A 23,827-nucleotide genomic window follows, 5' to 3' on the forward strand; every position below is an offset into this window, starting at 1 on the left:
GATCAAATTCCTGGGCCAAATTCCCATCTGTTCTGCCAGATACCACCTGTCAGCTGAGCCTCAAATTGTTTGTGAAATTTTTTTTCAGTCTCTGGAAAGTGAGTTATGGTATCTTGGCTCACCAACAAAGTTTTAAGGTGATTTCCTTTGTCTGGCATTGGCTGCAGTCTGAGGTGCTCCCAAAGGCATTTACCTTGCTTCAAGTGAGAAGTGAGAATATTGTTAAACATGTGATCCCCAAAATAATTTGAGAAAGACAGGAGACTTTCTAGATGTCTTGCCACGTTTGAAGCAGCTTAGATGACTGAAATAAATTGTTTGTTTGTTTTATTTTACTGGAAGCAGAGGTCTATCCAGCTGGAGTCTCCTCCTGCTGTCTCTACAGCAGTCAATATAGGCAAATAAATTATACATCCCTTGAGTATTTTCTCAGTATCTTTTGTATCTCAGGGGCTACCTCAGTCAGAGAAATATGTATTTATTAAACACATATTTATTGAGCCTTAATAGATTTGTCACCTATCAAGTCAAAGACTGCTCAATGATTCCCAAACACTGTTGCATTCATTGCCTGTTGTTTCACTGCTTTTTTCTCCTAGTGGTGAATTTTATGCATCTCTGGTATGGAGGATTCATGTCATGACTTGGAGGGAAGCTCTTGGCTGAATATAGAAATCTGCCCATATACTCCAACCAGAAAAGCCACAGTTTTTGTTATATTTTCCTTGAAACAAAATATTTGAAAGAGACAACAGCAACACATTTAAAAGTATCCCATCTGAACCTCTGAATATACACCTTTTACATAAAAAGCCCCAGTTTTAAAGTTTTATTTATTTATTAAAAAATTGCTCAGAAAATACCATTAATGAAGTACCATTTATATTGCCAAATATTTTTATGAAGAAAATATATTCACCACGCAAATAAGAAGTGGTTAGAACATCATTTATTTTTTTGCTAGAAATATTCAAAATATTTAGACATATGACTATGCAGCACTTTTAGCAAAAGAATTACTGAATTGGTGTGTTTAAGGGCAAGCAACTGTAACAGAGTCTTAGGAGACCTTCAGGAAGTGACTAACTTTTGATATATTAGAACATTTTCACCAGTCTGCAAGTTTCATGTTATTTTTACCTCATAAAAAGGTCCCTATGAAAGGGACTGCATTATCTAGCTGATATGAAAAGCTAATGCCTTTTCATCTTATATTCTGGCAGCTAAATTCTAATGTAATCTTCAGATTGTCAAATGGTAGTCTGGTCAATCCAGTACTCTAAGGAATAAATTAGAATAGAAATCACTTCCAGAGGTCATTTAGTCCCTTTCCAAGACAGATTCTTCTCTATCTATTCATTTCTGTCTTTCTATTCATCTTCAAGATTTCTATTTATGCTCATTTTCATGTTAAAATCTTCTTACTGAGTTTGTCTACACTTAATATAAGAAAGTTCTGCATGTTGACTAACTAATTATCTGATAATTTAAATGCATTCCATCCTGTCATATCCTCCACCATAGGAAAGAATGGACACCATTCCTTTCCATTCTTTTGAGAGTTTGTTGTTTTCTTGTTGTTGTTGTTTTTTTTTAATTTGAAATTGTTGGAAATTTGTATTTCAGATTCTGACTAAACAATCCTAAATTCTTCCTGTTACATTCACTCTTTTGGATTCAGTCCCATGGCTCCACTGATAGTTTGAGGTGTCATCCAAAACTTCACCCACAGAAATTACCAATGCAAAATCAAGCAGATCCTCAGTATTGACATCTAACTTCTTTAAAGTACAGAATATCTGAAACATTTAAATCTTTCTTAAAGTAAATTTTATTTATTTTGAACATTGAGGTCTATTTCAATATTTTCTTTATTTTCTTATTGGCTTTGTTGCCAAATGCACTAAATTTTGTGGATAAACCCAGAGGGCTAGAAATAAATATTGGCTTTCCATAGGATCCATTTATTCTGTAAATCCATACAAATGTACCATTCAGACATACTTTAGATCATATTCAATGGCCTGCACTGATCCTGCTGCATTTGGAGACTTCAGTGTCCTCAGGAGGTAGAGTCTGCCATCAAATATTCAGTGTTTAGACACCTATTATTTTAGAGTGTAAAAGTCAGCTAGTGAACCTCCCATCAAACCTGAGCTGTCATTACCATTCCCCATGTAGCCTTACAGTGCATTCATGAATTGATGAACATTAGGTCACTCAAAAAGAATTTTACATGCATACATGTTTAATTGCAATTTATACAAGCCAAAAAAGCAAATCTGTTAGCTTTGGCATACAAAGGAACTTTTTAAATATTGCTTTTGACAGAGAAGATTCTATCATGCAAAAATTATACTTGTCACTTCAGAAAACCATTATAAAGTATGCTTGTGGGTTTTTTCCTTTTACTATTGTTACTCATTTGGGCAATGCCTCTTTATTAGGTTTTTTGCAAGAATTTGTGGAAATTATTTCAATATGCATTTATATTCAGTCAAATATAAAGTACAGTATAGACATAGAATACTCTGGAGCTCAAGTGTCTGAGATAGGTAGCTTAAGCATAAAAAAAAAATATTAATGAAAAGAGCTGGCATGAAATGTAACAACTTCCCATTGGTCATAGCAACACAAATTAAAGACCAAAGCATACACAATGCATGAACCTACTTTAACTGTTCCAGAAGAACAGCCATCTACATTGAGAATTCGTTTCTATTTGTGTACCTGAACTTTCAAACAACTTATCTCTGCATAATTTAATTTATATTTTGTCTGGAAAATATATTTTATGACAGAGATGGTAATGCTGCTTGTATTATACAAAATATTAGAGGTGGGGCAACTTAAAAAATTGAATTGGTCTTCAGTTCAAATGTGTAGTTAATGACTTTGTGATCACAACCCCTTGAAACTACCTCTCTAAATAAAAACTCACTTGAACTTCTCAAGAAAGCCTTCTTTTCACCACTTCATTTTAAAATATTACTTCTATTATTATTTCTTACAATGCCCATTATTCATCATTCTCTTTCCTGATTCAAATATCCCAATGAAATTGTTGCCAAAACTTATCTCCAAAGTTAAAATCTTACTGTGGTTCAAAGATGACATATTTGGGAAAGCCATTACCTTGCAGAGAGAAATAAACAAGATTATTCATAAGAAAATCCTGGGAACTCCAGGTAAAAATCCAACATCCTGCTACTGAGTGTCTTTCCTTGGGTCAGGCTGTCCCACAGCTCTGGAGCTGCTTCATTTGGTGTTTTCTGCAATGGCATGCTGCAGGTATATCTTCCAGAAACCCTTGGTTCCTTATAGCTACCAAGAAAGTCACTGCTTGCATTCTTCTTTTCCTCAACAGAAAAAGCATTTGTAAAAAATACTTTCTTTGCATCCATTCAAAGTTGTGAGAAGAAAACAAACAAACAAAAAAAAAAAGCCAAAAAAAAGAAAACAACCCACCAAACTTAAAAAAAAAAAAAAAAAAAAAAAAAAAAAAAAAAAAAAAAAAAAGACAGTGAGAAATTAAACCTAAAGTTTTAATGCAATATTAGGAAACATCTTAAGAACATTCATTCATTCATTCTCACTAACAAGAACAGTACAATATGAAAGAAGTTAAGATCATTAAAACACATAAGCATTTATTTAGGAGAAATCTATGATGAGAGGTTGGAGCAAGTCCTCACAAATGTTTCATAAAATTATGTGCTTCTTTGGTTTATTCCATGTTTCCTTCATCCCAAAAAAGACCTTCTATGGATCTATTCCTGTTCCTTTAAGATGAAATGGTAACTAAGTCAGTTTGCCATGTCTTCATCCCAACACCATAAACAGAACCCAGCTGCATCTGAGTTCCAGCTTTGAAAAATGAGGATTAGGATTTCTCTGTTAACTTCATCTTAAATTTCTACAAGATTATGCTCTGGTTATAGTAAAACATCAGCTGCACAGCTTTCCCTTTCTTTGGTTATTGCCCCCTTAGGCATAACATTGAAATCAAAGGAAGGTCAGCTGTACCAAAATAGAAGATTGTCAGAATTTATCTGGCATGAATTCATCCCTCAAGATTTCATTATGAAGTGTTACTTCTTAAAAAAAAAAAAAAAAAAAAAGCCAAAAACAACTAAGTACTTTCCAAAATCTTAGGAATTACAAGACTAGAAGCATAAATTATGTGGATCTGAATACAAAGAACAGAGTAATGGTTCTGAGGGCTAAACACAACCTATATCAGATTGGTGGTAGTAGTAAACTGTAGATTAAAATACTTTCATATAATACATTCATTACAGATAGATAAAAGTCTAACCATTAAATATGGTGGAATTGAAGTATTCCCTGGGCCAGAGAACATTGTCTAAAAGGAGTTTGTCACAGTTTAATTTCTTTTCCAGAAGTCAAACACATTGAAAATTTTAAATTCTGCATTCTAGTCCACAGTGACACCTGCAGAATTCAGTATGCACTCACTGGATGATCAGTTTGCCACTACCAGTACTGTTAGAAAATGCTTTACAGAGGTCCTGGGAAGATTGCAGTGCTGTGATGAGCAGGCTGAAATTCATTTGCCTCATGACACAAATGTTCAATACAACCATATTCCATGGAAAAATGCATAAAAACTGTACTTAAGATTTATAAAAAAGCCCCAACAGAAATCTTTCTGTTAAATAGAACTCCTAGCCACACAAGTTAATACATTTTTGACTTTAGGGATATTTGCTTTTTGCAGTCTGGGAATTCATTCTGCCTTTCTCAGTCTGAAATAAGCATCTTTCTGTTACTCTTACATAGATACTCTGTAAGGTGTTGGAGAGAAAATTCTATTCCCATCAAGGTATCCAGCAAAACTCCCACTACTTTCAGTAAAGTCAGCATGTCACCTAGTTTATCTTTGTCAGTTTGTGTTCTGTAGTCTTGGTGTTGCCAAGTTTCATGTTATTTGGATTTTTTCTTAAAACTCTAGCTCCCATGGCAATCTAAAATTCACCTTAACAAGAAAAGATCTTGGAGAGATAAACAGGAGTTCACTGATTAATTTCATCTTAAAGCAACAACTTAAAATAGGGCAATGCAGCACCACAATTCTCATAATGTAGTTGCTAGAAACATCTATTCTGAGAGCAAAAGTAACTGAGCAGTTGAATTGTCACAGTTAAAGCAGCAGGAAAGGGCTGGTAAATCAAATCAAATCAAGCTTTTACTTAAAATAGCAAGTGAAATTATGCAAAGTACTTTTAAATTATAGTTTTTTCTAAGGTTTAAATGAAAAATGCAATACTGTCTAAATATGAAAACCAGCTCATTTGTCTTTCATCTTCTTGCTTTTACTTCACATACTGCATATAAAACTAGAATGGGTTGGGACATAATTACTTTTGCAATTCTGTAAATACATATGTGTGTTGTCCAGCACTGCTGACTACAGAATAGCACAAAAAAGGAAAACATGAAAATACCAAACCAGCACTGCTCATGAGCCATGTACCAGAATTTCCTCATCAGCTAAACCTAATACAACAATATAAAATACTTAGTGCACTTGCAGTTTCAGATTTTGTCTTAATGGTTTCAGGGTGGTGGTTTGACGCCTGTGGCCCCTCCAACCTCAACGGGATGTTCTACACAGCTGGGCAGAACCACGGGAAGCTCAACGGCATCAAATGGCATTACTTCAAAGGCCCCAGCTACTCCCTGCGCTCCACCACCATGATGATCCGGCCCTGGGACTTCTAGAGTTCTGCACTGGATCCCAGGAGAAGCCAGGCTGGCCCTGCCCTCAGCAGCAGCACTGAAGGAAAAGGCAAAGGGCTCCTTGAGAGTGGCACGTAGGGATGGCGCGGTCGCTTCGCTCTCACCCCATAACCTGCAAACACTTCCCAACTGCAGCCCCATATTTGATTACTCCAGGAAGCTTGGTTTAGAAGAAGGTGGCTGAAATTATTTCCCAAAGAACTGGATTTGTCTATTCTGCCCAAACTTGGTGCTTGCCCGTGGATATCTTTTATTTTATTTTTTATTCAGCAACAGGAGAAGAATTTGAAGAACTGAAACACATCAACCATGGTCTATTGAGTAGAATGCTATTCAGCAGTGAAATGCCAGCATTATACCCATGAAAAAGGATTACAGAGACACTTTTATTAAAACTTGTCTTAAAGCATCCAAGGTGACCACTCCAAATATTGTTTTTCTTAAATGAACTGAATTTGAATAATGGATGGATTTATGTTAATCCCGGAGTCAAATTATTTGTGAAAATATTATTTTTCATTAAATACTTTAAGGACAGGTTTCTAATAAATAAACTGAGTCAAACATATGAAAAATGATAAGGATAATAAGCATAAATTCCTCAGTTGCTCTGTAGAGGTAAATCAGGTAATTGGCATAATCCCTGAGCTAGGATTTATAGTGTGATAACAAAAGTAGCTGTGTTTTTAGGTTTTTCCTTTCTTTCATTAAAGGCAGTCTGAATGTCATGTACAATAATTAATGGAAGGTTTAAAGAATGTGAAATGTTATCCAAGAGAAAATACAGGAATTTGCATGGAATCTTTTAATCAAAAAAACACAGGAAGGCAAACTTAGGATACAAAAGAATTACATAAATGCATAGCTTAAGGCAGGATTAATTTTACAGTATCCTTGCATGTGCGCGATTTATCCTTAATTATTTAACTTTTTTATTACATTTCTGTGAATATCAGAAGCATGCCAGTTCTACACAGTGCTTAGGCTACAACTATTAAAAATACTCATCAGAACTGTATAAAAAGAATTGTGAACTTGTAAATATCATGTTTATATGTCCTGCAACAGTCATTTCGTTTGTACAGGCAACCCTGAACCCACGCAAAGGGTGAAAAGCCTCGAAAGGTTATAAATATTAAAGAACTATAGATGACTGCTTGCAGGTTATTAACAAGTAATTTTGTTCTATTAAAATGCTGCAGAGGTGTGGGACTATTGGAAAAGATAGAAGTCTTCTAATAACAAGCAATAAAGTGATGAGTGGCCTATGAGGGTATAGAGACAACTGTTTCCTTTTGATTAAGTTATATGAATAGAGTCCATTTGGAAAGTAATTTGCAGTCATTCTGCTAGAAATTAAATGAAAAAATTTACCCTGCTCCCACTGAAATCACAAGTAATACTCTCATCAATTAAATTGGGACCAACATGGCATACAGAATCTGCACGTGCTGAGGTGTTTGCTCATCTCTTTCTTGCTTTGTTCCACTTATTAAACTGTTCCTGAGATGAGCACAATGATAATCTGATTTTTTTAAAGGGTAATGATAACCTTTTCCCCCTTATTTTTTCACCTTTTTCTTTTTTTTTTTTTTTAATTTATCAATTTATTTCTATGGAATAGAGGAAAAAATACTTGGATATTTGAAGACACCTCTTCCTAAAGATCACAAGGCTATAGTACCACTGAGGGCTATTGCAGCCTCTAAGGGTTCTCTGATTTTGTTACAATTTTATGTTTGTTTCATTATAAGCGGGAAGTTGGTTTTTTTTTTTATTTGTGTTTTTTTTTTTTTTTTGTGTAGTTGTATATATTTATATATATATTTGAACCAATCTTGACTAAGGGTTAATTTGAAGTTTTCTGCTGAATAAGTTACCATAATACTCTTTACACAGCACTTTCTTCACAGACATGTTTTGTCCCATTTTCCAGCACATTTTTATCAATGGTCTTCATTAATGTGGAAAATACACAGTCTGTCTTCCACCATATTCTCAAAAGATAGAATTTTGCAGGTCTCCAAGCTAAGAATGCCATTTTTGCAGATCCTATTGCAAAAGGCAAAACACATTTAATATTAAAAGCATGATATTTACTGTTTATTTATCTGGGTTTGAAAAAATTGTGGATTTGGTTTCCTATCATTTATAATAAAATGTTTTTAAAAAATTTGGAGTCTGTGATTTGCATTGCTCTAAGTATAACTTTCTGTGACAAGCTGATATAATTTCAAAATGTTATCTCTTTATGTATGAAATAATAATAAGCTTAGATACTCCTTAGAGTCTAGAAAGGAAGGAACTCTAATTAAGTTTATCCAGTAATTATTATTTCTAACCTGCCATATCCATACTTCAGAGTTTTTTATTGAATTTCCTTGATTAAAATCATGGGACTATATCTCTTATCTTTGGTTCAAATCATACAACTCTCTATCAACCTTTAAAATACAAGATTTCTTTAATTCTAGAACAAAAAAAAAAAGCAACAAACTGAAGTGTGATATTTTCCTTGACTTATGATGGGTTCTTCTATCATCCATTCAATCATGTTGTGTGGCAGTGACAAATCTCTGCTGATCTCTTACCCAGAAATTCCTTCTGCTCCATTCATTCATATGCCTTTTAACACTTCAGTGATCAGTTTTAACATCTCTTTGTAGTCAATTTATCCTCATTTTCCAAGGAATTTTTTCTTAATTGACTTGTTTTTTATGTTCCTTTGGGGACACACAGCTTTCAAATCAACACTAAAGATGCAAGGAATTATATACATAAAAACACATTTTGCTGCTAAAGGTGGATGAATATGTACTGCATAAATTGAAGAATAGCAATTCCTGAAAATGCTGGGATTGGAGTTGATTTATATTAAAATCCTACTTGCCTTGATAGATAATAAAAAAATAGTCATTGGTCAGTGGTAATAGTAACTTTACTATTTACCCTTCACAGATAACTCTTTCTTGGTTTATAAAAAAAGAATACACAAAATTTTGAAAAACTAATAGATGTGTTCTCCAAAGCATATTGATCCTTAATTTGTTAATATCTTTTGAGGCTGGAGTTGTTATTTAAACCCCCATTTTCCAAAGTGCCCTATCATCCAGTTCTGACCTATTAAGTAGGTAAATCATCCACATTTATAGTCATTTGTACAACTGAGTCCCAAGACAAAGTTCCTTAAAAAATCCTTCCAGCTATAAAAACAACTTTTTTCTCTGCTCAAACCACAGCTCTGACCATGCCTCAAATAATCTTGTTTGGGATTGGCACAGTTTCCCCTTCTCCTCTGGGAAGAACAAAACTGAAATAGCAATCACAACAAGAGCTTAATTCTCTAGGTAGGATCAAGAGTAATTTACAAGCAGACTGTGGTGCAGTTGTGCCAAAGAGCATTCCTACCTACCAGCTTTTACATGAGTGGACAGCTTGAGGGGAGAGGCACTAACCCTGAATACAGCTGCTGCTGCTGTCTGACTCTCAGCTCTGGTGTCAACACAGACACACAGGCACAGGAAAATCCATATGTCCAGAGAAAACTTGACACAGCCAATCAAAATTATCTTGCCTAAATTTTAACTAAAGGAGCTGTAATCTCAGGTAAAAAAAAAAAAAAAAAATTAATTGAAAGAGCCAATGTCAAGCAGCAAGAGCAGGAAGGAGGAAGAGAGGGATGTGGGACTGTAATGAAGAGAGGGAAAAAACAGACAGATAGAAAAGGGTTGAAAGGAAGGGATTACCTGTGAGACACAACAGCTTCATATTTACCATGCCATGACTATCACACATTGTGGGAACTCCCCTGTCCTCTAGGACTGTCCAAAGCTCCTCTGCCTGGCTCTTGCTCATATGAGAAGAAATCTATAGATATTATTTCTTTTTATATGCTCTGAGTGGTTTGTTTGTCTGTATGTTTTTTAAATCTTTGCACAGGGACCAATTTAGTATGGAGTTTTTAAGAAGACATGCCAAGTTATGGCTATCTCCAGTTAGCTGTGTAGCAAGTCCTGTAAAAATTAAAAAGCTCCTTTAGAAAATATTGAATTCTGCCATGTGACTTTTAAGTATTGATGATGAAATAGAACCTGTGCTCATCCAAAATCTTGTGAAATTAGAGACTTTGTTCTTCCACTAGATAAAATTTCTAATGCCCAGTGCAGTTTTCTGAGCCAGTGAGTACAACTGAAGAACATTAAAGAATGGATATATACTGTAAATATGATCCCCAAATGATATATTAAAATGCATCAAGGCCTAAACACCAGTCCTGTGTTTTGATAGAAAGAATTTTGAGCCCTGAGGTCTTGACATAAATTTTCTTTCTCTTCTTACACTTCTCACCTTCCTCCCACTTTAATAGTGCCCCTATGACTCCTTGCCTCCTCTTAAACTGCTGGCAGTGTTTGCCTTTTGCTGCCTGGCAGTAGCCACAGGAGGCAAGAACACACAGCAGAAGATCTGCAGATGCACGTGCTCACAACACAACACCACCTGTGGGGAAAGAAAAGTCTCTCCCCACCAAACCACGGGTAAGGAACATTCCTTGGCACTTGTTTGCTCTGCAAGGTTGTGAAGGGGAAAATGAGGCACACAGAGGTTCTTCTTTCACCTTAAACAGGACGTGGATGCTTTGCCAGGTCAGCCCTGAAAGGGACTCCAGAAGAGTAACTCACAGGCAGCTTCTCTGCCACAGCAGGAAATGGGTGGGGGAAAAAACCTCCAACACAGTAAAAGAAAAATGGATAATCTTGACACACTAAAGTGGGTAAGAAAGAGTTGAGTGAGAAAAATGTTTATTATATGATAAGAAGACTAAGAATGCAAAGGAATCTGATTAGAAAGCTGAAGGCAAGGTCAGCAAAATAAGGCTGTCAGTCTGACAAAAAGGATATGGAGAAATGGCAGAGATGAAAGCACTGGATAAGAAACAAATTAAGAAGAATCCAGCAGAAGAATACATTAAAATTTTTATTAGAACATAATTAGTATCCAATTAACTTTCCAAAGCCTAAGAGGAATAGTATCACTCTCTTACTTTCTGCCTTTATTATTTGCAATGCAGTGGAGGTTACACTAATGAAATCTAAAGCAATACTTAGAAAGCAGTTTCTTCTTAGAGAAATTTTTGCTGACATGCTACCTGAGAAATAGTTTATGCTTTTAGCATGAAACACAAACACACCAGTAGAACAATCAGCTTTGGATAATATTTACTGTTCCACTAAAATATGTGTATCTCCATCCTTTTGTAACCCACTAATGATTTTATTTAGAATCATTGTACACTCTAAAGGAAACTACACATCTCTGACCTGACCTCATTCAGCTGCATTGTCAAAACACTGCCTTTTTTATTTTTATTTTTATTTTTATTTTTATTTTTATTTTTATTTTTATTTTTATTTTTATTTTTATTTTTATTTTTATTTTTATTTTTATTTTTATTTTTATTTTTATTTTTTAGTAATGGAGCAGAAGTCCTGCATATGTTTTACTCCTTTTTGAAGGATTTTTTTTCTTTCCTTTTTTCCATTTTTTTCCCCCTAATTTAAACACTTCTAGTTTGGAGTTCACATTTCATTCACCAGAAATGCTTATTTAACCTCTTTGATAGCTTCACTTAGTGCTGTTTCTTCTGTAAAACGCCCCAGGCAAAGTTCTCCTGAATTAATGCTGTGGGTCTTGTAGCCATCTTCTGCCCTGCCTTCAGGTGGAGCATCACACAGCCAGGAACCAGCACTGTCCTTTTTGAGGGGGTTCATTCAGTTTCAAAAACTTTGGCATGAGTTTGGAGTTTTCAAGGCTTTGGGGAAAACCAATAATAAATACACTGGATTTCACCTGGCAAAAATAAGTTTATAAGCAAGAACAGTGAAATGCAGAGACAGAAAATTTACATCTCTGAATGTAAATATGGGTTTATGAATGGAGATTCAGGCAGGGACCAACAGATCTCTCACAGCTTCTTTTTGATTGAGTGACTTGTGCAAATTCACTTGACACCAGCATCGCCTGAATCTCCTTTCCACGCTGTGTGAGCTACCCCATAGCCCAGAAAAAAGATCAGAAAAAGGGCCTCAGTTTGATATAATCTAAAATAGACTAAGTGCAAGTATATATAAAATGTTGGAAATTGAAAATTTATAGGATGGCTAACCTGTTCACATTAAGATTTATTCATGTAGGAACTCAGAGTGAAAAATCAAAAATGCTTATATTTTCAGTACTCTTAGATATAATATAAATATACAAAACATGTCGTTTAAGTAGCCACTGGATGTGGGGAGAAAATGATAAAGAACACTCATTGTGGAACAAGGCAAGCTATCCTGTCATCTCAGCTCGCTCAGAGATGCAGGAAAACCCTTATTCCTAAAGCTTCTGCTGTCTGCTGCCACCTGTGGTTGGAAAAGAAGCGTTTCCAAAGATTAATTCATCACCTATGTCACTAAACATGCAATGAGAGAGCCAAGCAAAGGAAACTGAAGGGACAAATAAAAATGGTCAGGATGTCCAGCATAGATGTCAAAAGTCTATATTTAGGTACATATTTTCAGTTTTAAAAGTACTGAATTCCCACTGATTTCAGTCTATTCCAAGTGCATTAAAAATGCATTGGTTTTATAGCAGCGTAGACTCTCCCTAAAGAAAATAACCATATGTACAGAGTTCGAAAAACCACAGGTGATGAAGAAAGGGGAATAACATAAAACCATTGTAAAAATTCATGTTGCAGTTACTACATTTTCACTAGACCAGAGTTATGTGTACAGAACACACCCATCAAGAGGCCTAAGGAAGAAGCAAAAAACAAAAAGCCATAGTTCAAGATGGGAATTGAACTATATTTGAAAAAAAACACATTAAAATAGTCTTCAAGACAGATTATCAGCAGTTGTAAAGGCAAAAATCCCATTTCTTCTTTGCATCTAGATTTAACTAATTTATGCACAATGAGCTAGCCTGAATGTTTTAATTGCTCTCTCACAGGTTTTTTATCATGCTTCAAGAATCACATTTCAATTGGGATTTTGATTAATGAAGACTAATTAATTGGGAAATGAAAATAAATACTTATAATTTTATATTTTTAACTTCCCAACTAATCAGCTCATTTTAGTGTTTTTATTTACTCTGGAGCCATATTCAGCGATTCAAAAGTTACTTTGTCTATTCAAGAGTTCAAAAATTCCTTTTTTCCCCTTAAGTTCACCTGAGTGATATTTGCCATTGGATGGTCCAAATTAGTATCTTCAGAGCAGCCCAAACTGTTAATCCTGTTGCCATACATGAGCTATCTCATTTCACTGACCTTTCACTTTCTGGTGTTCAAGCCAGAGTCGCACTGAGGTTAGGATACACAGGTCACAAGGCCACAGATAACCTCAGATATTAGCAGGATTTCATGTCATTTCTTACAGAAACCAGAAGTAAATCAATATTTAGAAAGCTGGAGAAATCCATTTGTTTATGCGCTGTTGTCCACTTTGAGTTTCAAAGGCAGCCAGCTTAGCATCTCTGAACAAATAAAAATGAATGTAGATGAAAGAAAACCAGAAGCAATTTGGTTACCCACTGGACACAAGCACCATGGACAAGCAACCATTCCATGGCTGCCCCAGAGGTGCTCCAGCTCCACAGGCAAGTTGATGGTGCCTGAGCAGCATGGAGGAGCTGGCACTGTGTTACCCAAGCAGAGAAATTTCAACCTCAGAGCCTTGGTTGTTAAGAAACATAGGATTACAGAATAGGTATCCTTAGAAAAGCAGCATTGTAAATGGTGGTTTAATGGCTGAAAGACCATTTTTCATGGCAGCTGGGCCCTGGCCTGTGGTTCAGCTCTCATCTGCTCTGCAGATGACCTGGAAGCTTGGAGCCCATGGAAAATGCAACCAATATCCTTTCTGACATCTTTTTGGGGTCAGACTAAGCTCTGGCCATGAAGAAGCTCAGATATCACAAAAAAAACCAAAACCCTTTTCAGGGTTATCACTATTACACAGTCTAAAGGAGCCCAAATCAGCATCATTAATTCACAGGTTTCTAGACAGACACTTCCACTGACGAGTTAGACACTGAAATGTTTTACAGATGTGGTTCTAACAGATCAGTTTGTTGACTCATAGCAAACCTCACTCTACCCAGTTGTGGGGAACCCATATTTGTACATAATGCTACATGTTTCTTAAATGAGATATTTTCCAGACTACCCTATGAGGGGGACATCCAGGAAACAGCATTATCAGAGCATGTCACACCTAGGGAATGAGAGAAAATGAATGTCCTCATGACATGTCCTACTCCTATAAAAAGAAAGGCAAGCTAGAACATGAAGTCATTGTGCATTACATGGACAGCCAAACTTCAATGGGGACAGAACTGCCTCCTGGTCCTATCTTTTCTTCAGATTTTAGCACTGTATCTCTTGATGTTTTTAGCTCCTAGAACTTTGGGACGGGTTCAGGACCTATTAAATGGTTCCTGTGGCCTTTAATCTGGAACATAATGTAAATAAAACCAAACCAAATGACAATCAAACATCCTTCTTTCTTCACAAAAATGAAGTCAGGGAATGCTAGTTGGCATTATTTCTTTCTGTATTCAATATTTACAAACAACACTCAACAAGGATTTACACAAAATAGCAAGGCAGAGAATACAGAGATTTTGCAGTGCGTGAGATTTCTCTCTTGTCAGTGGGAACATGGAGAAATTCCATTTATCCATGCACCTGTCTGAGCCTCCTGCTGGCATCACAAATCACCATATTAAACTGCTATCCAGGAAAGAACATGAATAGCAACATACCAAGCATGTCAAAACACAGAATGGATTATCAAACAGACCTAATTTGTAAGAGAAAACTTTATTGCCCAGTGAGTGAATTATGTGATTAGTGTCATGGAAGGGATAAGCTTGGTATTCCACCAGGAAATACCAGGTTACTCTGTGTATCCCAAAGTATTTGTCTCCAGACAGTGCTCTGCACATTGTTATCAGAAACAATGATTGCTCAATAAGCAGCTCTAATAAGCAGCCAGCAGGACCCTGCCAAAATGAAATGCCCTCTTTGGTACTGTAAAATGAGCTTCACTGACAAGGGTAAGATCTCACCTTCCTTCTTCCATAAAGGCCAAATCCCTGAGGGAGTCTTTTCTACTCTTGTCATCTTTCCTTGTTTACACTGCTCAACTTTAAACTGAAGTTTCTCTAGATCATCCTTCTTTTTTCTTTTTTTTTATCTTCCTTCTATAAAGTGCAGATGAAATGCTTTTAAATGTTAATATAGACATATTTCTAAAATGGCTCCATTAATACAGAATCTTTCAACAGCCTTGTTGCAATTAATAATTTTGAAACCTTTTTACTGTTCCTTCATATGACACCATGAAGAGGAACCAGAAATTTACCTATATATGTGTAAACTGCAGCTGCACCAGTGGGACAGTTAAGTAGGTGCCACTGGAAGGCTTGTCAAGGACCAAGTTGTCCTTTTCAGGCTTCATGCCTATACATCATGCAGCTAAAAGAAAACAACATAAAGCTTCTTCTTTCTTTTTTTTTTTTTCAGTTTGCTGTGAGTGGCTGGACTCTAGGAATCCCCAAGGTGCACTGGCAAGATGGTACAGGGTGACAAGGCAGATTGAAAAGCCTCTTCTGGGGAAAATAAAAAAATTAAGCATTCTCTCTCTAAAAGCCATGTAGCTGTTTGTCAGTGACTTGGAAAGACTGGAGGACACTTGAGCATCCAGGGGCATCTGGGTGGTTTGAAGATGGCTGAGGAGTGAGAGTCGCCTGACAGTCTGGTCAGGATTCTTCCTTAGCTTCAAGAGAAGTCTTGTGCTGTCAGCCAGTTTTTGCTTTGCTCAAGTTGGCCTATTGCCATAATTCCAAATCAGGCCTTGTGGGGTGATGTCCTGTCACCAGCAGCATTGCTGGTGATTAAGGCTGTGAGAGCTGTCTTTGCACAACTATCAGTGCCTGGGCTATTCTCAGCCAGGACCTTGCTTATTCCTTACTGGCTGCAGTCCATGACCTATCCAAAACACTGATGGGCAATTTCTCAAAAACAGTATAGATCCAAAGACCTTCTCATATTTCACAGCCTATGAACTTTGGAACAGCATACACTATTTTCTAGTGGAAGTTTTCTGCTGAGTTGTGCTCCATCTTAGTTTTATTTTAGACGTCTTTATTTTGTATATCCAGGTGAGACACAAAAGCTGAAAAAACGAGAATCTGTCACTTCTTGACTGTATTTCATGTTGGACAAAGGAGAAAAGCAGCAGGCTGAGGAAATATTGGGAGATTCCCACTGAGATATTCTTAGTAACTTGGATAAAGAGTTGAGGAAGTGGAGAAAAAGAAGCAATTAAAAAGGTGTAAATGTAGGTCTGAGAGGCCTCTCAGATCATCACAGATCTTCCATCACACAACCTGCTAGAAATAGTGGGATAAGACGGAGCAGGATCACCCCAGAGACAAAGTTAAAAATAGTGGTATGGCATTGGTGATGCTGAGTGAAATAAAAGATTTAAAAAATAACAAACATGTTGTTTGTCATTATTTTGGGGTGACTGTCTCACTGTGACAATGTGAGAAAGTAAATGAAGAATGGGCCATGATGAAGTCCTGGTCAGTTTTGTGGACAGTTTTTTGGACAATTGCTTCATCTGCTGGTGATGGAGCTGTCCAGTTTGTGTTCACTGGCCTCCCTGCTCCCTTTAAAGCTCCCTCACAAACACAGAGACTTGAAAGGAGAAGCAGTAATTCAGGAAGTCTCTTAACACAGCAGGGTTACATTTGCAATATGGAAGGGTTAAGATTGAAAACCAAAGTAGTTTAATTCTATTTTCAAAAATCAGTACCTAACGCAGGATTATCTTTAATGACAGACATGGAGGTGTCAAAGGACTGTGTCAGGTTTCAGACCTTTCCATAGTTTAAATTCCTGTGTTTAATCAAAGGTTAACTGAATCATTGCTGGTAGAAGAGTTACTTCAGTGCAGTGCTGTTGTGGGTGGCCTACAATAAGTAATCCTATATTCAGGCTGCAGTCTCCTGCATGCAAAACTATTTCACATGCATGTCTCTGTAGAGAAAATACATGTGACAGAATATACAGACTCTCTCTCAGGGCAATGCAAAATATTTCCAACTTAAATTATTTCTTAACTGCTTCATTCCTTAGCTGAGTAACTTTATTTTTTTGGTTGTAACTCCTCTAAAATTATTTCCTATCAAACTGCATAAAATGAAGTAATAGCACTTAGCTTTCTTTAATTCTTGAGTGTCAGAACTCATATAAGCAGAATTTAACAATTTTGTAAGTATTTTCTTGGTTTTTCCTGAACAGCATATTACAGAAAAATACAGGAATTAAACTTCTATGAACTGATAGTTTATTGGTTTGGCAATGCTCAGCATATATACATAAACTGGGATATAAAATAGAGATTGATTTATATCTGCAGTTGAAACTTCTATATTATTTTTTTTTCATCACTAGTAAATAGCAGAGCAAATAATTTCTGTGAAAAGAATAATATGGCTGCAGAATCCATGGGTATTCTTTGTGTTAATGTGGAGGTTTGTTTAGAAAGTTTAGAAAAATATTCCTTCATCTGCTTTATTCCTTGCCATGGTAGCTTTATTGTTGTTTAGTTTGGTTGATGTTAACACCTGGAATGTTAATGACTTATATTGATAAGCTTTTTCTAAAATACTTCTTTTGATGAAATTTATATTTTCATACTTCACAGATCTTGGTTAATTACATATAAAATTTCTATACAATGAAGCATATTAACCTATAAAGGCTTGATGTATCTGACACTTATTCTAGATTTTTTGGGTAAGATTTCCAAGTCTAAAAAGTTGAATGATGTCATTAACTGAGCTCTTTTAAGAAATTTAAGAAAAATTAAATCCAAAGAAAATTTAAGAAAATTTAAGCACAAAGACTTTTCTACTACAACCAAATTTCAAAAATATGCTGATCTATTTCTACAAAATGTGTTTTTTCACAAAACGCTTGGTAATAAAAAGAAATATTCAGGGAAGGGGAACTTATCCTTGGAAATATTTGTGGCCCCACTGAAAACCTCAGAATGAAGTGTGTGGGTTTCCAATGAATGATCCACATATTTTGGTATTATGGTGGAAAAATTCTCCTTTTTTTATGGACTCCTCCTTTTCCACCCCCAAATTTCACTAAGGAAATCAGCAATTAAATTCAAATAAGGAATGATAATTATTGGTTTTCTGGAAAGGAAATTGTGGGAAAATTTGAAATTCATGTCCCTTACCTCTCTATTTTAGGTAGTATAAAAGCATGATTAAATATCTGAAAGCATTTTCTTAATTACTTCCTCTGTAATACAAGCACAATTATTCCAGCTCTTCTAGAAACAAAATTTTATGAGGAAAGAAGTTGAAAGTTGAAAATAGTAAGTATTCCTTATTTCAAGTGTGACCAAGTGTCTTGTACAGAACCTCATGTAAAATGGAGTATTTTTGTATTTTGTATGTTTTTCAGTAACATCCAAAGGAAAAATACTGTTTGTCTCAAGCACCTCCAAAGATAACACAGGACTTGAAAACCATCCAAATTTATGTAAGCCATAAACTGGCAGTCAACTTCCTACTCATTATCCTCAAACTCTCAAAATGACATGGCAAACTATAAGAAGTAGCAGGAATTCTTTTCCAGTTCTGGGTGGTGCAAGAAATCCTTCAGTTCATATGTCATATGTCTCTTTTGTTTGGTTGGTTGTTTTTTTCCCTCTGGCTTGATTCCAATCTCACCTTAAATCAAGCAGCCCACATGGAAATGAAAGATCTCATAGGAAAGCACAAGTTTCACAAGAGCCTGACAAAAACCTGCCCCTTCATTCAATGAAAAAAGGAGATCCATTCCACAAAACAGATTTGCAGCACTCTGTGTGGTCTGGATCTTCAGTTCACTGAATTTCTTACCAGTTTTGGTCAAACATAAGCTCAGCCCGTGGATGGGTGAATGGAGAGCAGTGAAATCTGCTGGGCATCCAGAGTTTTGTATGGGCTGCACAGCAAAGGCAGCCTCTCCCCATGCTGGATTCACAAGGACATTAAGAGAAGGGGAAACCTGCATCTGCTCTGTGTTTATGGACAGGCATAAAATGATTATTGCAAGGCTTGTAGATAATATGATCCAATGTGGATACAAACCTCTAGAGAATCCAAGGAATTCATTTTAGTTTTGAGAAGGCTTTGATCTGTCAACATTGACATTTTCTGCCCTGAATAACAATTAAGCCATTAGAGCAGTATGACTGAAGCCAAGTTGTCTATAGATTCCCACCCCACAGCAATAAATGTCAGATTGTAACACAGGAAAATTCATATAACAAAAGAAATAATCCAAATTTTGCTCATCAAAAAAACCTCTAATATAAAATCTAATCCAAAAATGACATCTGCAGTTTTAAGCAAAGTGCTGTTACTTGGGTGATTAGGTATCATGTTTGACCATAAAGTTCTCATGGCCTGCCTTTATTCCAAAAGTTATTGAAACTGTGAATTTGTATTAGTGATTTGTCCAATATTTTAGACTGCAGTAAAAGTAATTAAATGTGTCAATAATTTGTTACTTTAGACTCCTTGCTGCAGAAATCTGGTTTCAATTCAATCTGGACTAACATCTACTTCTAACAAGCTTAGATATTTCAACAGATCCAAAGCCAAAAAAACAAGTCTAGTGCTAAATCAAAAATCTGGAGAACATTTCAGTGACTCAATTGGAAATAAGAATGATTAGCAGTCACAATGTCAATGCTAAAATATAAAAAACAGCTATAGAACATAGGAATGCACCCCTTGATTTTGTGTCTTCTGCAGTGAGATTTCACAATGACAAGGCTGGTGCTGAGTAGGACAAAGCCCACAGGAGCTGCAGGGTTCACCTGAAACCCCAGCAAAGCCTTGGGGATGCTGCTGCTCCCATTCTGCCCTGCTGGCACACAGCAAACCCAGTCTGCACCATCAGGGAGCAAAAATGCCCCTTGTTCCTCACTTGTTTCTTTGTAAGGCTTGTACTCATTTGACAGAGATATGTGGGAGACACTTTATTCAAAGAAGCCCAAAAGCCTGTGAGAAAGAGCTAGGATTAATTTTCATGGTGATGTCTTGACAGCAGTTAGAGGAGGAGAAAAAAAAAATTTCTTCCTTTTAGATCTTCCTTTTTATTTTATAACACAAATTTCAAAATTCATTTTTTTATATAAAGGCAAAGGAGATTTTGTGATGTGTTGCCCCATTTTCTTTAGGTGAGAACACCAGGCTAAATTTTCTCTTATGAGTAGAGATTTCATTGAAGAAATTTAAAAATACTGAAGATGCAACCACTATTTGTAGATGTCCTTTTGTATTTTTCTTTTCCATTTCAAACCTGAAATTGTTAAAGTGTGCACATTAAAGTTGTCCCATTACATTTATTGGTTGCTCCTACAGTAATACAGTCCCTGGTATTTTCAATACCTACAGGGCTCTTGAACTTTATTGAATAACTTGGGATATATTTATTTTGAGAATTTAGCTATTACTTTGACTTACTGTAATCCCATGTCACTCAAAAGAATTTACCCTTGATCTGATTTGATTGTTAAAGCTCTTTCCTTAAGATCTGTTGGAAAGCTTTCATTTGACATCTGTTCATTTTGTTAACTGACTCTTCTGTCTAATCCATGCAATCTGGGAATTTTATGGAGATCATGAAATCTCCACAGTCATCCAAGCTGCAAAGTTTACAGTTCCTAAAGTAATTCATCTTGGAACAGTAACTTCAGTATTCCCTGAAGATGGCTTCTCTCTGTGTGCTCATCTAATAATCTTTCCTGAATATGTATTACACCACTGGCTGTCAAAAAGAAATCAGTTGATCCTGGTAGATCTGCTGTAATTTGGTGTACTAAACCAAAAACTAAACCATTAATATTAAAGTGATTCTAACTTTAAACATACTTGCACAAGAGCTTTGCTAAGCCTGCATTAAGCATTATCCATGTCTATAACTAACCAAACCAAAGTTCCATTTCTGTAGTGGACTAGAGACACACAGTGCTCTTCTGTGTCTCCCAGGTGACAAAATACAGTCTAGAGAAACCCTAAAATGTTTCCAACTTCCTTTTCCTTCCTGTTTCTTTTGCATTTCTCTAAGTCTTAATACTGCAGAAATGGGACTATTCAGGAGTATTTTTTGTTGTGTACAATCCTGCAATATCTGAGGCATTCTAAATGCAAAGTTTAAGTCTGACATTGGTTTCAAAACCATCAATCCAAAGGAATGTAAGAAACTTGAATTTCATGAATCAGTTTCACTTGTCCTTGAATCAGAGAACATTAATCCTCACCAGTTTTAAATTCTAAGATGTTTACATGATCAAAATACCTGAACAACCACAGTGCAAATTCTGTGTTTTTTGTTTGCTACTTTAGCAAATCAACCCACACCTCTCTAGTAATAATATCCACCAGGAATTCCAACCAGCTGAAGCTTGATCTCCACTTCCTGAGAACATGTGGCTGTTCTCAGGCTGTCGATTTTTCCAAGGGTATCTTTATTTGATCTCATGAAGCACTTCTGTCCCATATGAGGCTAAATGCATTGATATACATTTTCTAAGTAAATCCCTAGAACACGTTTTTAAGAATAGGGTTATGCAAAACATGGCCCAGTCCTTGGAGAGCTTGTTTGTACTAAGCAAAATTTTAAAACTATCTGCTTAAGCTTCTCCAATTTCTAACCCTCTTGCCTTATCAGCTTTGGACAAATATTTTTTGGCTTCATGCCTTGTCAACAATATCATCCCCTGACTCCTTAATAATCTTTCCTAGTGTGGTTAATACAGTCTTTAACTTTTTGTTTGATTTCCAGAAAACCTGCATTGCAATTTTAGTCTTCTCAGACTTTGCAGTTGAAGCAGCATTTACAGCACAATCTTTCTACACCTTTTCTATTCCCTATGGTTTACTTTTAAACTTCAGCCTGTCCACACCACCAGAGACAGCCATGCAACTGTAGTTTGCAAAAGAAACTTGATAAATGGAGAATTCTCAAAGAAAATTCATTCCAGAAGTGAGTTCACATAAACTACAGCAGTTCAAAGTGACATATGTTGCAATGAAACAAATTTTGGTTTGATGAAAAAGATATATTTTTTTAGCTTGATGGCTATTCCCCTAGAGAATGAGTTTGTGATTGGAAATATCTGTACAAGCTTAGCAATTTATTTTCCCACTGAACCATTTACTGAAGATATCACTGTCACTAAATGCATTTTATGTCTAAGCAGGTTTCTTCTTTACTTTCTCCCACTTTTAAAGCTGTTTGGAACCTGCTGATTTTCTGAGTCCAACACTGTCTGACACTTCTCAAGTCTTAAGTGCTTGCTTTCTTTTTACTGTGACTTCCCACTGCTGAGGTGACCCCAGTGAGGACAAAAATAAGTGTACTTAGGAAAGATCAAAAACCTGTCCATAGATTACTATTGTGTAGCTTTCACACAATGGAAGAACCTAAATACTAATTAGAGCAGGAAGCCCTACCCACACAGTTCTTTTTGTGCATGAAAGATATACACAAAGCAGCATGTGTCCTAATAATTTACAACCTGCCAGAGGAGAACAGATGGATGAAACAAACATATTGAGTTGTAAATATGTCATCTGTTCCCAAGAAATCTCAAAGCTCTAATTGGAGTCAAAAGGCTAAATTTGTACTGAGTTTATAACAAATGAAGAGATGAGAAAAATTCACTAACCACTGTTTTTTAATCAAAATTGAGAGAAAAATATTTCTTAGTAGATATCACATGGACACAAGAACTGTTACACTGGGATATGAAAGCACTGATTGGAAATGTAAGTAATAATCTGAAAACAAATGCTAGTTGTTGATTGTCTCAAAAATCATGCTTTAATTTTTCTCATGGTACTTTGAATCTCTATAGTTGGAAAAACTGAATGACTGTTTTTGCAAATGTATCTCAACTAATGCTTCTCAAAGTTATTTGCTGAGGTGTGTGGGCAACCAGATATTAGAAGGGGCCAGACCTGACAGGTTGGCATCCATTCTGCTTCAGGTATATACATTGCTCACACACATTGCCCCAAATGATCCACAAAACTAATCACACAGTCCTGCTGGAGCTGAAGCAACCTCCAGACCTCTGAAAATCATCCCAGCAAGAAACAGACACTGGGAAAACCCAAGGCTATTTAAATTCCACATGGATTTCCACCCAAGTGGTGGCAGCAGTCCTGCTCAGGGCACTGAGGGCTCAATCAGAGACCTACAATCCACGAGGTTTGCTAAAATGCATTTATTAGCTGTGGGTGGTACCTTGCTTGTGGCTCATGTGCTCTCAGCACAGAAGGCATCCAGCCACACTGACCAAAACATTGAGCAGACAGTCTTTAAAACAAGTAATCTTTCCTGAAATCAGCAAGCACTGCAAATTTGGGACACAGCATTATTGCTTCATGAATTATGAGTTAAACATGCAATAATCCCACATGTACTGTTTAGTCCTGTTGCAGAGACTGAAAAATGAGGAGTAACACGATAACATTTTATCCTTTAAAATACTAGTTTTTAAATAAAGATTTGTATGTCTGTCTTATCAAGCCTTCTGTGCTATTTTATTCTTGTCTTTCTTTTGTGCTTTTAACTTCTCATTTTAAACTGAACTGACACTGCAGTGGTGGTCTAGCACTTTGTCATTTCTCCACAGCCTTTCTCCCTCCTCTGGACAACTGGTATTTACAAACTACAGCTTCAACTGGATGGCAGATTCCAAATTAGAACATAGGAAATCTTGTTCAGGCAAAATCAAACTTTTTCCTGTATTCTGCTTTTCTACAGAAGAATCCCTATGCAACAGTTAGGTCAGACAAAAGGCATAAAAGCAGGTTCAGAATGTAGGGATGATTTTCCATTAATATTGATCAGTAACTTCTTTGTTCAGAGGTAATGTTATTACCTAAGAGACGTAGATTTTTCCCAATAGTTTTTTTTCAG

At 36.0% G+C, this 23,827-nt stretch overlaps 1 protein-coding gene across 1 annotated transcript in view; it reads left to right on the plus strand.

Moving 5' to 3' along the window:
* ANGPT1 (angiopoietin 1) overlaps positions 1-7,918 on the plus strand; it is a 148,387-nt gene extending 140,469 nt beyond the window's left edge. The window contains exon 9 of the mRNA XM_056485645.1: positions 5,585-7,918. Within this exon, the coding sequence (XP_056341620.1) occupies positions 5,585-5,745 (161 nt within the window). The 3' untranslated portion in view covers positions 5,746-7,918. The remainder of the gene's footprint in view (positions 1-5,584) is intronic.
* Positions 7,919-23,827: the final 15,909 nt, after the last annotated feature.

This window comes from Oenanthe melanoleuca, chromosome 2, assembly GCF_029582105.1.
Source record: "Oenanthe melanoleuca isolate GR-GAL-2019-014 chromosome 2, OMel1.0, whole genome shotgun sequence".
Taxonomy (NCBI): Eukaryota; Metazoa; Chordata; class Aves; order Passeriformes; family Muscicapidae; genus Oenanthe; species Oenanthe melanoleuca.